At 42.0% G+C, this 15,660-nt stretch overlaps 1 protein-coding gene across 5 annotated transcripts in view; it reads left to right on the top strand.

The window, feature by feature from the left end:
- Nucleotides 1-4,505: 4,505 nt before the first annotated feature.
- Nucleotides 4,506-15,660, top strand: part of TPP2 (tripeptidyl peptidase 2) — a 70,514-nt gene continuing 59,359 nt past the window's right edge. For all 5 annotated transcript variants that reach the window (XM_021695938.2, XM_021695937.2, XM_021695935.2 and 2 more), the window contains exons 1-2: nucleotides 4,506-4,679; nucleotides 11,683-11,811. In XM_021695938.2, coding sequence (XP_021551613.1) covers nucleotides 4,515-4,679; nucleotides 11,683-11,811 — 294 coding nt within the window. In that variant the 5' untranslated portion in view covers nucleotides 4,506-4,514. The remainder of the gene's footprint in view (nucleotides 4,680-11,682; nucleotides 11,812-15,660) is intronic.

Raw genomic sequence — 15,660 nt, 5'->3', positions numbered from 1 at the left:
TCGATCCAGGGACTCCAGGATCATGACCTGAGCCGAAGGCAGCCGCTTAACCAACTGAGCCACCCAGGCGCCCTCACCTGGGTCTTTGTTAAAAATACAAATTCTCATGGGTACCCCCTGCTAAACATTCTGACTCAACGAGTTTGAGGTAGACACCAGGTAATCGGCATTTTTAACAAAAGCACTGGATGATTCAGATCAGTGGACCAGTTTGGAGACACCTGTTGAGGAAATTTTTCTTTCACTCTTCATGTGGTAATTGCTTCCTGACTTTAAATGTGTGTGTCGTGTGTGTGTGTGTGTGTGTGTGTGCATGAGCATATAAGTATTATCCATATGATGTACTTCTGTTAAACCCTTTATCTTAACCTAACAAATATGTATTCAAAAGCTTTAGGAACTCAGTTAACTAACAAAGACTTTAATTTTTAAAAAAGTCTCTTCTTCCTTCTTCCTTTCTTCTCGTTGCCTTTTATATTCACCAAAGCTAGCCCAGAAGAGCTAAACATGCTTTATGATTTATTGGAAATCTCTTTTTCCCCCAGAAGATTTTAGTCAGTTTCGGAAGACTTCAGAGAATTATCAGTTTGGCACCTCAAAACGCTACCACCCCAGTATATGTGGGCACATGCACACACACACACACACACATTATTATAAACTGCTCTCTGTATTCTCTTATTAAAGGAAAAGGAATAGTTCAACAAGATTGGAGATATATTTTGTTGAAAAAATTAAGTCCTAGAAATAGTTCAGACTTATCTGTCCATATTATGTTTCACAAATTCACAAACTATTTGATCTCTTTATCTCGAGGAAACAGGCTTTAAGGTTTTACTACATGCTAAATTGATTTTTTGCAAACCAAATAATCCTTCGAAAAAAATCACTTTGTCTACTTTATCTATAAAGTCTGAATTTTAGGGAGTAGGACACCAAATGAGATGACCAGCCCTGATGCACTGAATCTCTACAGCATACCAGTTACACTATACTGACAGCGATTATTGATTGCCTCTGTGGGAGATACTTTTTCCCATTTAGTTCTGGTAAAACCCCCAGATTTGTAGTTGAGGACCCTGAGGTCTTGTTAAAGGTCATGAAGCTAATTAGAGGCAGAACTCGTCCTGGAGGACAAACTCCCTTAACTTCTAAGTGCTTTTATTAGCATATTCTCTGCCTCTCTTGCTCAAGCCAGGATATTCAGGATCATCATTAGGATTAGCCTTTCATTGGAATCCTAAATCTAACATGTTTTTCTGGCACTCCAAGTTTGGGCCCCTGGGAAGAGCAGCCTCATGGCACATGCCACACAGGATTTCAAAACCCAGCAGCTGGGACAAGGTGGATGCTTTCAAAATCTCTACAGTTTTGGAAACTCAATTAAAAAATATTCTCTAAATGATGTGGTGCCACGATCATTGCAAAGAAGGTGACTCATGGGAAGCTATTGCTCTCGTGGCCCCTTTGCATTGGCTTGCATCCTCAAGTGGGCAGGTGATGGAAGGGGAGGTGGACATCAAGAACACCTGGCTCAGCACTTTGAGCTTTGAATAATGCTGTGTGGGAGGGTTTCGTGTGTCCAGCCTATTACTTTGCCCCAGATAGGGTGAGTGACGCCTTTGTCTGACCCCATTGTGTCCTATCTTCCCCCTCCTCTTCCTCCCATTCCTGAGCCCTTGTTTTATTTATCTGTATCTTCATTGTTCCCTCCAAGTATCCTCTACTTGTTTCCTTCCCATATCCGAAGAACTGTCGAGCTGCTTGTCAAGTTTTGCAAACTGACTCAGCATCGGAAGATTCCTCTTAGCTGAGAATGTCATTAAATCAAAGGAGGAAGAACGTAAACACAGAGCATGAATACTATGGTTTGAACACAAAGAATAAAGGACTTCATGCTGAGTTAAAGTGATTTCAGGGGTTATAAGTAATAGTGGTTATAACTGCAGTACAAAGTCACAGATAATTTTCAACACGATCAATATCCAGACATTTAATGTCATATCTACTCTTTTCTAAACTTATCTGCTTGAAGACGTGCATGCGGTGGAAGGATATACCTACTCTCCTTTGCACCTGTCACATCTGGGTCTCCCACTTTTTGGCAAAAAAAGAGCATTTTACTATTGTGCACTGTCTGCGGTGAAATAGCTTCTGGGGTATCAAAAAAGGGACACTTTGGAATATTGTCAGTAAACTATCTTTAATCAAAGCCCAATAACATGAATCTCACACATCTTTTTAAAAGCCACATTTTAAGTAAGTTTTTTCTTTCTAAAGTTCTGTAATTTGTAATTAAAGTTTACCCACAGTGGGGCGCCCGGGTGGCTCAGTCGTTAAGCGGCTGCCTTGGGCTCAAGTCATGATCCCGGAGTCCTGGGATCAAGCCCCGCATGGGGCTCCCTGCTTGGTGGGAAGCCTGCTTCTCCCTCTCCCACTCCCCCTGCTTGTTCCTGCTCTCCCTCTCTCTCTCTCAAATAAATATTGAATAAATAAATAAATAAAATCTTTTAAAAAATAAATAATCAAATAAATAAATAAAATCTTTAAAAAAAAAAAAAAAGAGTGGGACGCTCAACTGACTAAGCTGCCCTGGCGCCCCCATCATGAACTCTTTTTGTAACTCACTGCAGTCAGTTAACCTGTTCGGCTTTGTTTGCTCATTTGTAAAATGACATGACTAGACTACGGTTCATTTTAAACTGGGAGCTATTTCATTCTGTCACTATATACGCTACGTTGATTATCTTCTTAGGGCTTGTCTCTTTTCTTTCCTATTAATTTGAAGTTCTTCTCTAGAAGTAACATAAACGCAGTTGGGAATAGGAAGGGAAGCATTGACTATTCTCCTTTTTCTCTCCATTAAAGAGAACAAGGTTCTCTAAGACTCATGAAATGAATAAATGGTCAAGTAATCATTAAAACAATCACACAGCCATTATAGTCATTTCTGGGAGCACATGGAGGATTTCCTAAATCCTGTGGATTGGAAACTTGCAAAAATAGGGCTTCCCTTTCCATCAGGCATTGTGAACCTGGGGTCCATAATAGAAACCAAGGCGTTCAAAAACTTGTGTAGGAAAAAGGAAAAAAATATTATCTTTATTTCACTAACCTCTTAAGTTTGTTTTCTTCAATTATAGATGTAGGCAATAACCAGGGTAGTAATAGCAGTTGTTGTTTGTTACTTTCTCACCAATACAAATCAGTTTCTTATCACAGTACAGTTATTTCAGATATCTCAGAATACCACTTATGCTCTTCACCATTTTGAAGTTATGCGAGCTTATTCGCTTACTGTGCTAGTTCCTGTTATTTCACGCAAGGAAGCACATGTTATAACTATATACACACAGATATAAAACTACTGCTCTATAACCGAGTTGGCTTTAATATTTTTGATAACTATATGTCAACATAATTTCCTTTGTAATCCTATATATTTCATTTTATGCGTTTAAAAACGCTGCTGAGAAGGGGTACCGAAGCTCCACCAGATTGCCAAAAGTCTTCCGCGCGGACGAAAAGGCTAAGGATTCCTCAGGCGTGAATACAGACATACAGATCATTAAAGAACCACTAGTGCGGCATGGAGCAATTGATAGTCACTGTGAGTCTGAAAAACTGAAAATTATGGCTCGATAATTGAGTGAGCCTTAAAGCAACAACCAGGAACTTCAATTTAAAGGCCCCCCCAAAAAAATTTAGAAATCTTGGAAGTCAAAGATAAGGAAGCAATGAGGACAGGAGGGGCCCACTTCAGCCTCCTGCTTTGTTACCGCCTACGAGGCCAACTGAACGCCCAAGAACCCACTTCCTGTTGTCTGAAGCGCTGGTCTCTCCCCACCCTATTCCGCCTAGGCCTGGCCGCGATCAAAGGGGTACACAGGAAGACAGGCAGGGAAACCCAAACCCGCCACGACTGACTCAAAAAACTGTCTCTCAAAAATCTACGTCCGGGCAAATTGCCGATATCCCACGACTCCAGAGGGTTTAGCGTTCCAGAGTCGCCTCCCTTAAGTCGGGTCAGGGGGGGGTCCTGCAGCAGCCGACCCAAAACTTTCGTTCACGACTTCAAGTTCGCAAACCATCACTTGCCCGGAGCGAGTTCCAGCTACTCCATGCTGGCGGCTGATTTCCTTCCCTGTTCCTCGGAGAGTGCCTCTCCCGGGACACATGGACCCTTCACTCCGAGCCCAGTCCTCTCCTAAAAATCCCAAGAGTCGGTCTCTTTAAGACCCCTAGGTTCGAGAACCAAAATCTCCACCAGGATATTCAGACTCCGCCTCCTACACTGCGGCCCGGGCAACACTCCGGCCAAGCTCCTGAGAGCGGCGCCTTTGGCTTACGTAGCTGTACGTGATTGGTCGCCTCCCCCCGGCGGGCCGGCATTGGTCGGCGTCCGGCCCCGCCCCTCGCCCCCGCCCAGGCCCGCGGCTGCCCCGGTGTCCTCGCGCCGCTCGTCCGCGCGCAACCTGGCAGTTTGCCTGTTCCTCGTCGTCCAGCCTGCGTTCATGGCCACCGCGGCGGCCGAGGAGCCCTTCCCCTTCCACGGCCTCCTGCCCAAGAAAGAGACCGGGGCCGCCTCCTTCCTCTGTCGCTACCCGGAGTATGACGGGCGGGGGGTGCTCATCGCCGTCCTGGACACGGGGGTCGACCCCGGGGCTCCGGGCATGCAGGTGCGGCAGCCGCCGAGGGCCCGGGCGCGGGGGCGCGGGCGGCTGGTTGGCGGGCCGGCCAGGGGACGCGGAGGGGACGCAGCCTCGGAGCCCTGCAGGCCGAATCCCGCTCTGCAGCCCGAATCCCGCTCTGCATCCGAGCCCGAGCCGGCACCCGCAGGAGGCGGAGGGCAGGGCGGGCGGGGGGCTCGGGTTGGGCCGTCATCCCGGCCCAGACAAAAGCGGCGTGCCAGGCGCGGCTGGCGGGGGTGCCTGGGTCCGCCCTTCGCCCAGGAATCCCCTTCCTGCCCAGGTGCTGCCAGGCCCGGGCCCTCGGGCCCCTTTCCACCACGCCGCCTTCCTCCGCAGGTCCCTCGTGTCTCGGGCACCGGCCCGTGTCTGCTATTTTCAAACGGGGATTTTACAATTTTTATTATTGGTGGGGGTGGGGAGGAAACAGAAAAGGGGCAAATGACCTATCAGAACCTCATTTTTATTGCTGTCGTTCGGGAGATTTGGTTTTGGGGAGAATTGTTTTATCTTTCACATGAAAGCCGGGTTTCAAGAAGATAACTCGGTCAACTTCCGGAATTGTTTCCTCTGGTAGTTTTATGTGTTCTATTTTTAAAACATCTTCTGCAATGTACTTGTTTAGGGTCATTGAAACGCACGGCTTAGTCTTTATTTTACATAAGAACCTAATTTACTTTGTTTTTGGCGAACTCTTCGGGCTTTATTAAATGAGGCTTCTGTATTTTTTTTAGCCTCGAAGTGTAAGACAACATACTTTAATTACGATTTTAAAAAATTACTTAATTTTGCCTTAGGCACCTTTGAAATCTTTAAAGTACCATACCAAAAGGTAACTTTACAAAAATGTCTCTTGATTAAAAGTATTCTAAGTCTTCAGAGTTTGACTTTTGTAAATTTAGCCTTAGCCTTTTACTGAACTACAGTCATAAAATACCGTTGTTGAAGACCCCTCTCTTAAAAATCTAACGTGGCTAATCCTGTGGTATGCAGCTCTCTCCCTTTTGTCAGTCCTTCATCTGTGTATCTTATTCTCCTTTCTACATTAAACGCTGAAGTTTAATAATTCTCTTCCTCTCCCAAGTACTCTCTGGCCTCTGGATCCTTTATTGTGCTTTCTAATAATTAAGGTAGCAATTTTGGACGTTAGGATGTCATGCTGGGGGTGAAAAGGGAACCAGGCTGGCTGACTGTATAGAATCCCTCTAGGAATCTTGCTTCCTCCTGTTAATTCTTAAGCAGCACTCTGGAGTACAACACACCTCAGGCTGGCAAGGCTAGGCAGCTTTGGTGAGTCAGAATAGCAAGTGATGTGTTCCTTGCTGGTAGCTCAAGTGGTACAGTTGTTGTGTTAATAACTCTGAAGACTTACAGCAGTGACAGCTATCATCTCATTGAGGCTTTATTACAGAGTAGTAATGGTTTCCATTCTGTTGTAGTATATGTTTACTTTTTATAGGGATAAGTGGGAGGAGAACAACTGGGTAAGTGTTTACTGGTTCTTTTGTCAGGATAATGAATGGATCAGGAGAGTTTGGAGGAGACTGTCTCAATAAAAATGCTTTTGTAGAACTTCCCAATCTGCTTATCATATCATTCCATTACTTTCTGTAAAGTAATAGCAGTTCTCATCCACAGTGTTGCTATGAAAATTAATTGAGAGGATTATTTACATGTGACTTTTTAAAGTGCTCAAGAAAAGTGTTAAGTAAACACTAATTTTTTTAAAGCAGGTTTATTTAGAAGGAGTTTATGCTGGGATTTAAGTCAACTGTCTGGAGGATAAATGTGCATTAGATATTTGCATGTAATAACAAATGTTCAAGCAATAAAATATTGAAATAAAATGAAAACGTAACTCTTCTAACAACTTTAATGGAGATATTGACATAAATACGGCCAGTTAAAAGAAATTCAGTTAAGGTGGCTTGCACATGTGAGGGAATTTTTTTTAAGATTTTTTTCCTGCTTTAGCAAATGTATTTTATAGATCTCTGTATATATCATTAAAATAAGAAGGTGGATAGAAATAAAAGGGAAGGAAAGAATGAAAAAAGAAGGCCAAAGTGGACATTTGGAAAGCCAGATGGGTCTGCGTAGTGGACTCGAGGCACAAATGAACACTTTGGAGAAGGCAGTGGGGTGTCATTCTTTGGTGACTGCTTTGGGCCCAGTGCTCTTTTGTGACAGCTGCCTGGGCTTGTTAAAAGTAGAGGGTGGAGAGCATGAGAGGAGTAATAAATGATTACATCTCTCCTCAGCAGATATCCAGGCACATGTCTAAGGTTGAGTTAAAAGATGTCCTCCTGCAAGTGTCACCAAGGTTGGGGGAGGGGGGTAGCAGGAGAGCTGGCTTCACGGCCAGGGTGGGACTTGCACTGGACCTGGAAAGAATATGCAGTAGCCAGTTGGTTCCCTGCCACCAGTCTTCTCTGCTCCATCCTTCACGTTGCCAAATTATTTTTCCAAAAAAAAAAAGAAAGAAAGAAAGAAAACACCTTCTGTAACACCCTTGTTTCATACAAAACAAAACTTTTTAAATTTTGATGTCCTAGTTGCCTTTGCATAAAAATTCCAAAATTTGAATTTTGCGTAGCCCTTTATCATCCAGCTTGACCTCCTTATGGTGCCTTGGTTCTCACTCTCCCCTCCCTACTTCTGTCCACCCTGCTGTCAACCCTTTGCTTCCATCTTGAACAGTCCACCCTTTCCACTCACCCACCCTCAGGTCTTTCCTCAACATATAAATTAATCTGCCTGCAAGCCTTCCACCATCACCTGTAAACTCCTGCTTAATCCTTTAAGACCCACTCGGGTCTTGACCCTATTAGCTTTTCGGCTATCTACTGATTTCATTCAGACCCCCAGCATATATTTATGTGTGTGTGTCCACCATTGTGTTAGGACTTGAGGGTTCAAGATGAATAAGGCCCAATTCTTGCCAACAGTTACTTCGGTGCTTCTTTTCTTTTTTGCTCTCATAGCAGTGTGTTCAGATCCCTCCCTCCCCCACATCACCTAAATGTTTCATTTTAATATTTCTGTTTACATAACCTTTTTTCCTGCATAAGTTAAAATTCTTTGACAGCAAATATCCAGATTAATTTTGTATGAAATGTACTCACAACATTAAATATTTTTGCCGAATGGAAAAAAATGTATATGTGTGTGCAGTATAGTGCAGCATATCTTCATGGAGGAAAAGTGGTTTGGGGAAGAAGGTTACAAGCGGCACTATAAAAATGTTTCTGTTTTTTTACATTTAGTAAAATAATAGAGTATAGTAAGTAAATTATAGGTATATAATTGGTTGTTAATATTAGGTACTATGCAGTTGACTTTAATTTTTATCACCTTTTTTTAATCACTTCCTGAATTCCCTGACGCTGCATTTTATGTTCTATATGTTTTCATAGATACTGTCCTTACCTTTTTTATTTATTGTTATGTTGCACTTACCGCTTTACTGATTGGTTTTCCAATTGGATTGTAAGCTTTCTGAAAGCAGAGCCTGTCTGAGTCATTCATCAGACAGGCTCTGATGACAGACTATTATTGAGAATAATAGTCATTTAATAGTATTTGCTTATGAAATATCTTCCCTTGCTTAAAAGAATATTTTCAAGTAAATACTTATACATTCACTTTGTTTTGTTTAGGATAATTTGCAACTCCCCTCCCCCCTTTCTTTTGACCCTCTAATGTTTAATGAATATCTCACTGCCCTCACCAGCTCCCTGACCATAATCAATTCAGTGGAGACACAAAGTAACTCAGATTCTTGACATTTTGGGGAAAATCTTTGGGCAGTTTGTTTTGTCCAGCCAACATAGCCCTGTAAGCACTTCTCAGTACCCCCCACCCCAGTACACGGACTGTATTACTACCTTAGCTCTACTCACAACTCTGGCAGTGGTCCGGTCCCCTCTTTGTCTTGTAATACAGCCCCCTCGCTCCCGCAAAGATGAGGGATTTCGTTCTGATGGTAGCGGTTCAGTTTCTTTCTTCTCCCAAAGCTCCATTGCGATCTTCAGCTGGTTTGCCTTTTTTAAAACCTCTTCTTCCTAACCCCAAACTCCCTCTTCTGTCTTCCTGTCTCCAGTGGAGTGGTTGCCTTTACCTAAAGGAAAAGAAAGAGGTACAGGGATAGAAAATTGCATGTATAAGAATTTTTAATGAAAGAGAGATGCTAATAAGTAAAGCTTGTGGCAATAGTAGATGGTAGATAAGTTACTAAATCCCGTTAGGCTTTCTTCTTTGCTCACACACTGATAATGAGGTTTCTAATGAGAGGGATCTATGTCTGGCTTGTTAGTGATCTCTTGTGATTTTTTTAATCTCAGGTCACTGAAGTTGTTTGCTCATTGAATGAGAAGATAAAGATAGGTGATTGTGTTCTTAGAGCTGTGGCCTAGCTTTCAAATTCATACTTATTTGGAATACTTTTTAAAATCAATTGTTTTCGGGCGCCTGGGTGGCTCAGTTGGTTAAGCGACTGCCTTCGGCTCAGGTCATGATCCTGGAGTCCTGGGATCGAGTCCCACATCGGGCTCCCTGCTCAGCAGGGAGTCTGCTTCTCCCCCTGACCCTCCCCACTCTCATGCTCTCTATCTCATTCTCTCTCTCAAATAAATAAATAAATAAAATCTTTAAAAAAAATAATAAAAATAAAAAATAAAATCATTTGTTTTCTTAAATTCTTAGTACATGATTTGGCTAGTTTTGATTTTATAGGGGAGTATTAACTTCTTCTTGTTTCCATTTTTTATTTTGGTAGATTTTCTTACATTTTCCTTCATTTTATTTCTGAAGATATTTAGCCAATCCCTTCAAAATCAGTAACTGATTTAAGTTTTATCATAATCTTGTTAGAGTTTGGTATGACTTCCACAATAATTTTTTGGTGATGATTTTGAGCCTTCTGAGTATATTACTTATTTTGTTAATAGTATAGACATCCAATTTAAAAATTACTACACATTAAAAACAAAAAACAGCTGTGCCTGGAAGGCCTTTATGGCCCCTGGTGGTTCTATGGCAGTGTTACTGGAATAAGATTTGGGGCCCATCAAGAACCCCTTTGCTTCTGCCTCATAAAGAAAACCATGTGTGCCTTTGTTTCCTCCACATGGTGACTTGCCCTCTTCCCCCCTTGGGTAACCCTTAACTGCAGAGCTTTAAGGACACATGCATTTGGGGGGTGGGGGTGGAAGAAAGCAATGCCTGGGAAAACACAGAAAGAGACGCTAAGCTTGAACTTAGAGTGTGAGTTTTCCAGGTGGAAAAGGAGTTGGAAGACCTTGTGCTTTTGTGATACTCTTGGCATTTTTTACATTGCTTTTTTTTTTTTTTTCCTTGAGAGTAGCTGTCTTCTTTTTTCAGTCTTTGTGTCTCCATGCCTGATTTCCTGCTAATAACTCAGTACATATATCTTGAATGCTAGATACTCCCTTTGCAAGGCGAGCCCAGAAATGATTTTTCCAACAAAAGCAGTATGAAAATACAGTACTGCTGTTTCTTGGACTGGCCAAGAGACCAGGCCTTAGGAAGATCACTCTTAATGCTGAGTAAATTAGCACGATCATTCAGTCGTTGAATATGTATTGAGTACCAACTAGGCACTGCTAGGTTTGGGGGAATTTGGTGAGTGAAATAGACATAGTCCTTCCCCTTAATACAACTTCTCTTCTAATAGTGGAAATAGATCAGGAATCAGCCAGCTGTATAGTTAGAAGTTCTGTGAAGGAAACAAGGTACAGTGAGGAAGAAAAAGATTCAGGTTTAGGCTGGCAACTACAGAAGAGGTCATCAGGGAGGCCTTTCTGAAGAGGTGACATTTTAGTAGGAAACTGAGAGATGAGATTGGGATGTCTAGGGAACAGCTGAAGAGACAGAGGATTCCAAGCGGAAGGACTGTGTGGTACAAAGTTGAGAGGCAGGGAAAAGTTTGGCACGTGGCAGGAATTGAAAGGAGGCCAGTGTGGTTAGAGTGGTACAGGACCGGATGTGGCAGGGCCAGGTCGCGCAGAGACTTTTGTAGTGAGTGCATTGGGATCCATTGTAGGATACCACATGGAAGACTGGCATCGTACAGCTTGTTTGACTTGCTCTTGGTGGGGGCCAAGACTGTGGGAGACCTGAAAGGAGCATCAGCATTATGAAAGCAAGGGGGTGATGGTGGGGAGAGAGTCTGGATACTGGTGGGGAAAATCAAGGGGAGAAGATGGACTTGAACTGTATTTTAGAGGTAGAATGAAGATGACTTCCTGAGAGATTGGACGTGAGGAGTAAACTAGAATAAAGAGTCAGAGAAGAAGGACTTTTAACTTTCTGGTTTGAATATCTGGGTATGTATCAATTCCTGAGATGGCAAAGCCTAGAGAGAAATAAGTTTGAACTTAGAACTTGATAAGTTTGAGTGCTAGTGTGACATCCTATAATTACATGTTATTACATGTTTTCTCCCTACACTTTTGTGCTTGTCCAACCCAAAGCTCACCTTCTTCAGATCTTTTCTCAAATGTTAACCTTCAGTGAGATCTTTCTTGACCAACCTCGTTAAAGTTGAAACCCCTACACTAACTCCTTTTTCTGCCTAATTTTTCTCCATAGTAATTATCACCATCTGGCGTGTTACGTATTTGACGTGTTTATTGACTGAGTAGAACATAAGATCTGTGAGATCGGGGACTTCTGTGTATTGATCATTTCTCTGTATGTCCCCAACACCGGCCTTAGTAAATGCTTAGTAAATATTTATTCTGAATATATAAAATCACTTGAAGGATTCTTTGGTGCTTTCCATGACTAAATTTTTTGTAAGTATCTGTCCTACTTTTGGCTTAAAACAATTCAGTTTTCTTTTTTAAATGAATGCAGATTTCATAGAGTATTTCATGTACGTGTATGCACATATATGGGGGTTGGCATTGCTTTTTTAAGGATTAAAAAATTAAATCTATAATTTATATTTTAATTATCTCTTACTTTTCAGGTTACAACTGATGGAAAACCAAAAATCATTGATATCATTGATACCACAGGAAGTGGTGATGTGAATACTGCTACAGTGGTGGAGCCCAAAGATGGCGAGGTTGTCGGTCTTTCAGGAAGAGCACTCAAGGTTAGAACTTTTATCTTTTTATCGAATTTTTTTTTCCTTTTTTTTATACTGTTGCCTCAAAGCATCTAATGGTTTTAGCTTATGTTTGGTGGTAGGTTATTAGTTACCTCTCTTGCTCTTTAATAGATTACCCCAAAACTTCATGGTTTAAGATAACAAACATTTATCATCTCACAGTTTCTGTGAGTCCATAATCTGGGTGTGACTTAGCTGGGTGCCTCTTGTTTAAGATCTCTCCTGAGCTTGCCGTGGCCACGGCTGTGGTTTCATCTGAAGGCTCAGCCTGAGTGGGGAAGGGGAGTCTGTTCCAAGCTCGCTCAGGTACTTACTGACAGGCTTCGGTTCCTCTCCATGGGGCTGTGTCACACCATTCAGCTGTCTTCCCCCTGGGAGAGTAATCCAAGAGAGTGCCCAGGATGGAGGCCATGGTCTTTTCACAAATTAATCTTGGAATTGACATCCCATCACATCTGCCATTTTGTTTTCAGTAGAAATGACCCATGAAATCCAGCACATGCCTAAGAGGAAGGGGATTTTACCGAGAGCATGAATACCAGGAGGTGGGGGTCATTAGGGGCCGTCTTAGAAAAATTCAGTGTTTTGTTTGTTTGTTTGTTTGATAGTGAGCTTAGAATTGGGATATATTTTTCAATGTGATTGCCAAATTCTAAAAATTTTAAGTTTTGGATAGAAAGGCAGGAAAAGTGACCAGATTGTAGTTTTGCCTTCATCTTTTCCTGTCCCTTCTGAGAACTTGGAATATGAAATATTTAGGCTTTAATAATTGTGTACTTAAGTGACTGGCTTTGTGTTACTCTATGTACTTGGTAGAAAGACCTGGGTAGAAAGTTAAGCTAACATGAAAAATGATGAGAATACTAAAAGCAGTTGATGAGATGTTAGCTAATGAGCTTGTTAGATGTCAGGAATTTTATTGTGATTCAGTACTCTTTATCGTTTAAACCAATAAGCAGAATTAGTTTGGAAGATGAATTTGTGTTTATCTGCGTCTAAAGAGCTATATGGAACTTTACCCATCTTTTACCATCTATCTGAATCATGTTTAGGCACTGTCTTCTGGCTAAGATTGTTGTGGCAGTATATTAGTTTTCTGTGCTACTGAGTTAACACAAACTTAGCAGCTTAAAGCCACATACATTCCTGCATTTATTATCTTACTGTTTCCGTGGGTCAGGAATCTGGCTTTTCGTGGCTCTCTGCTTGTGTCTCACAAGACTGTAATCAGGTGTTGGTTGGAACCTGGTCTTATCTGAGGCTCAGGATCCTCTTCCAAGTTCACGTGGTTGTTGGAAGAATTCATTTTTCTTGCACCTCTAGAGCTCACAACAGCTTGCTTTAAAGCCAGCAGGAGAATCTCTTTGACCTTTGGGGTAGCCCCAGTCTCTCTTTTAAGGAGCTCACCTGATGAGGTCAGGTCCACCAGGGTCATGTCCTTTTTTATTAAATCGGTCACCTGATTAGAGACCTTAATTGTATCTGCAAAATCCCTTCACAATAGTCAGACCCTGCCTTCACTGAGGGGAGAGGACTATACAAGGGCATGGGTTATCTTTAGAATCTGCCTACCGCAGGCAGACAGCAGGCATGAACATCCAGGTTTTATGGACTGAATTGTTTGTATGACCCCATAAGTCATATGTTGAAGCTCTCGCACCCGATTTGATGGTATTTGGAGATGGTGTTAGGGTTGGATGAGGTCATGAGGGTGAGGCCCCCATGAGGGGATTAGTCTATGCTTGCTTTTTCCCTGCCATGTGAGGACTCAGAAACCTGTGCCTGTAAGTCAGGAAGAGTCTCCCCAGAACCTGACCATGCTGGCACCCTAATCTCATGCCCCCAGCCTTCACAATTGTGAGAAAATAAATTCCTGGGGTCTGTGGTGTTTTCTTATGGGACCCAAGCTAAGACAGTGTGGGCCTTAAAAAAAAAAAAAAGATTGTAAACTGGAGGGAAATGAGTTTCTGCACATCTGAATTACTCTAAGGTTTTGCCTGTCTTCCCAAGTCAGCCTTGTTAGAGTATATTTCAGAGAGACACATGGGATTCCTGTGAGTTTACATTGCTCTGGGAAACTAGGGAACACTCCTAGTAAGTCCTGCAGATTTAGAATCCTATAGTGTCCTCAGTTGTTTATTTTAAATAGCTGTAGTAGCCCATGCTTTAGATAAACCACATGGGCTGATAGCATCACTGCTGCTCAAAGGTAGAATTACATATACATATACAGGCTGTGAAATAAGATCAGAAAATTGATAGATATTTAAATCTTTTCTCAATTTGGTGACATACTTCTTTAGCTCTACTGTTAAGTATTCTCAGCCCATCAATATAGTGGGAGGTTTTAATTTAAGTTTTAATTGTATTCAACATGTCTTCATAGTTTAAAAAGACAACTACTTCTTCAAGGCTTCTAACAGGAAAAACTAAGCCATACCTCTCCCTTTGACCAACAGTTCCCACTCACCAAGAGATAAAGTTTTGATATCTTGACATTATCTTCGGGGTTTTAAGTAACATACTAATTCTTTTTATTTCTTGAGTTTTTATGTGGTTTGAGACTTTATCTGTGGAAATAGCACTGTGGAAGAAGAGAGTTTACCTTTCAGGTCCTTCATTTTTGAGTTGTCTGGTGGCGTCTTGGGTTACTTTCTCCCACTGTTTTTGCTGTTCTTTTATTTAGAACTCCTGTTAATTGGACAGTGTACCTCTTGAGTTGATCTTCCAATTTTCTTACGTTTTTCCACCTTTTCTTCATTGCTTTTGTTTGCTTTTTTCCTTCCTGAAAGATTTCTAAGATTTCTCAATATTCTTTTCTAGCCCTCTCTTGAATTTTGTTAAATTTTGCCTATTATTTTTAAATGCAATTCTGTTCATGTTCACTCAGCATATTTTTGTGTCATGTATGCAACATTTTATCTGTGAGGATATTGTCTAAAAATTTTTTTTCTAGTGGTTTCTTCTTTTTACTCACCTTCCTCTTCCTCCTATTCTCCTTTCCCCTTTCCTTGCTCTCCCCTTTTTCTTTACCTCTTCCCTCTTCCCTTTCTCCTCCTTCTCTTCACCTCCTCCTTCCTCTGCCTCTCCTCCTTCCTTGTGCTCTGCTTTCTACCTGAGAGTTTTTCCCAGGTATCTAGCTATCCTGGCTGTCCCTTGGTTATTAGCAAGGCACATAAAGGTGATGGAAGTGCTCTCTGCTTGTGCACAGTCTTGGGATGAGAGCAGTGGTGCTGTCATGGTGGACCCAAAGGTGGCAGTTTATGGCATACCTTTTCCCATTGGGATGCTCAGTTATCTCCAAGAGAACCTTAACATGTTTGGCCTGGGCTTTGAGGGGAGAGTGAGAGAGAAGCCTGGCTGTCTGTGTTCAGGGGCTCACACCTAGTGCCCAGGGAGATCTCTTGCAGGATCTTCTCTATGTCTCACCTCTCCCCTCTGCTATGTGAACTTCTCTAGAAAGCTGACATTTCAATGTCTCTCTGGTTCCATGTCCAGTTGCTTGGCCGGTCAGGTTTGGGCAGGATATGGGATGGGCAGCAGGAGTCTGATTGTTCCTCATACAGACTTTCCACCCGTCTTCTTGGTGTTAGCTCCCTTCTCCATCAGAACACAGAACGTACCCACATAGGTGTTCAGACAATTTTTTTTCAAGGATGTGCTGATGTTCAGATATTTTACAGCGGTCATGAAAAAGAAGAATGTTATTAGTTGCTGGGATTCTGGCTAGCTGGATCTCTCAGAACTCATGAGCACACAGTTTTCAGACAGCAACATAGTAAAGTGTTCAGGTTTCTTTGACTTAACCATGCTTTAAGATGAATTAAATATCTG

This window comes from Neomonachus schauinslandi, chromosome 3 (genome assembly GCF_002201575.2).
Source record: "Neomonachus schauinslandi chromosome 3, ASM220157v2, whole genome shotgun sequence".
NCBI classification, from domain to species: Eukaryota; Metazoa; Chordata; class Mammalia; order Carnivora; family Phocidae; genus Neomonachus; species Neomonachus schauinslandi.
This window is presented reverse-complemented; position numbering and strand designations above follow the sequence as displayed.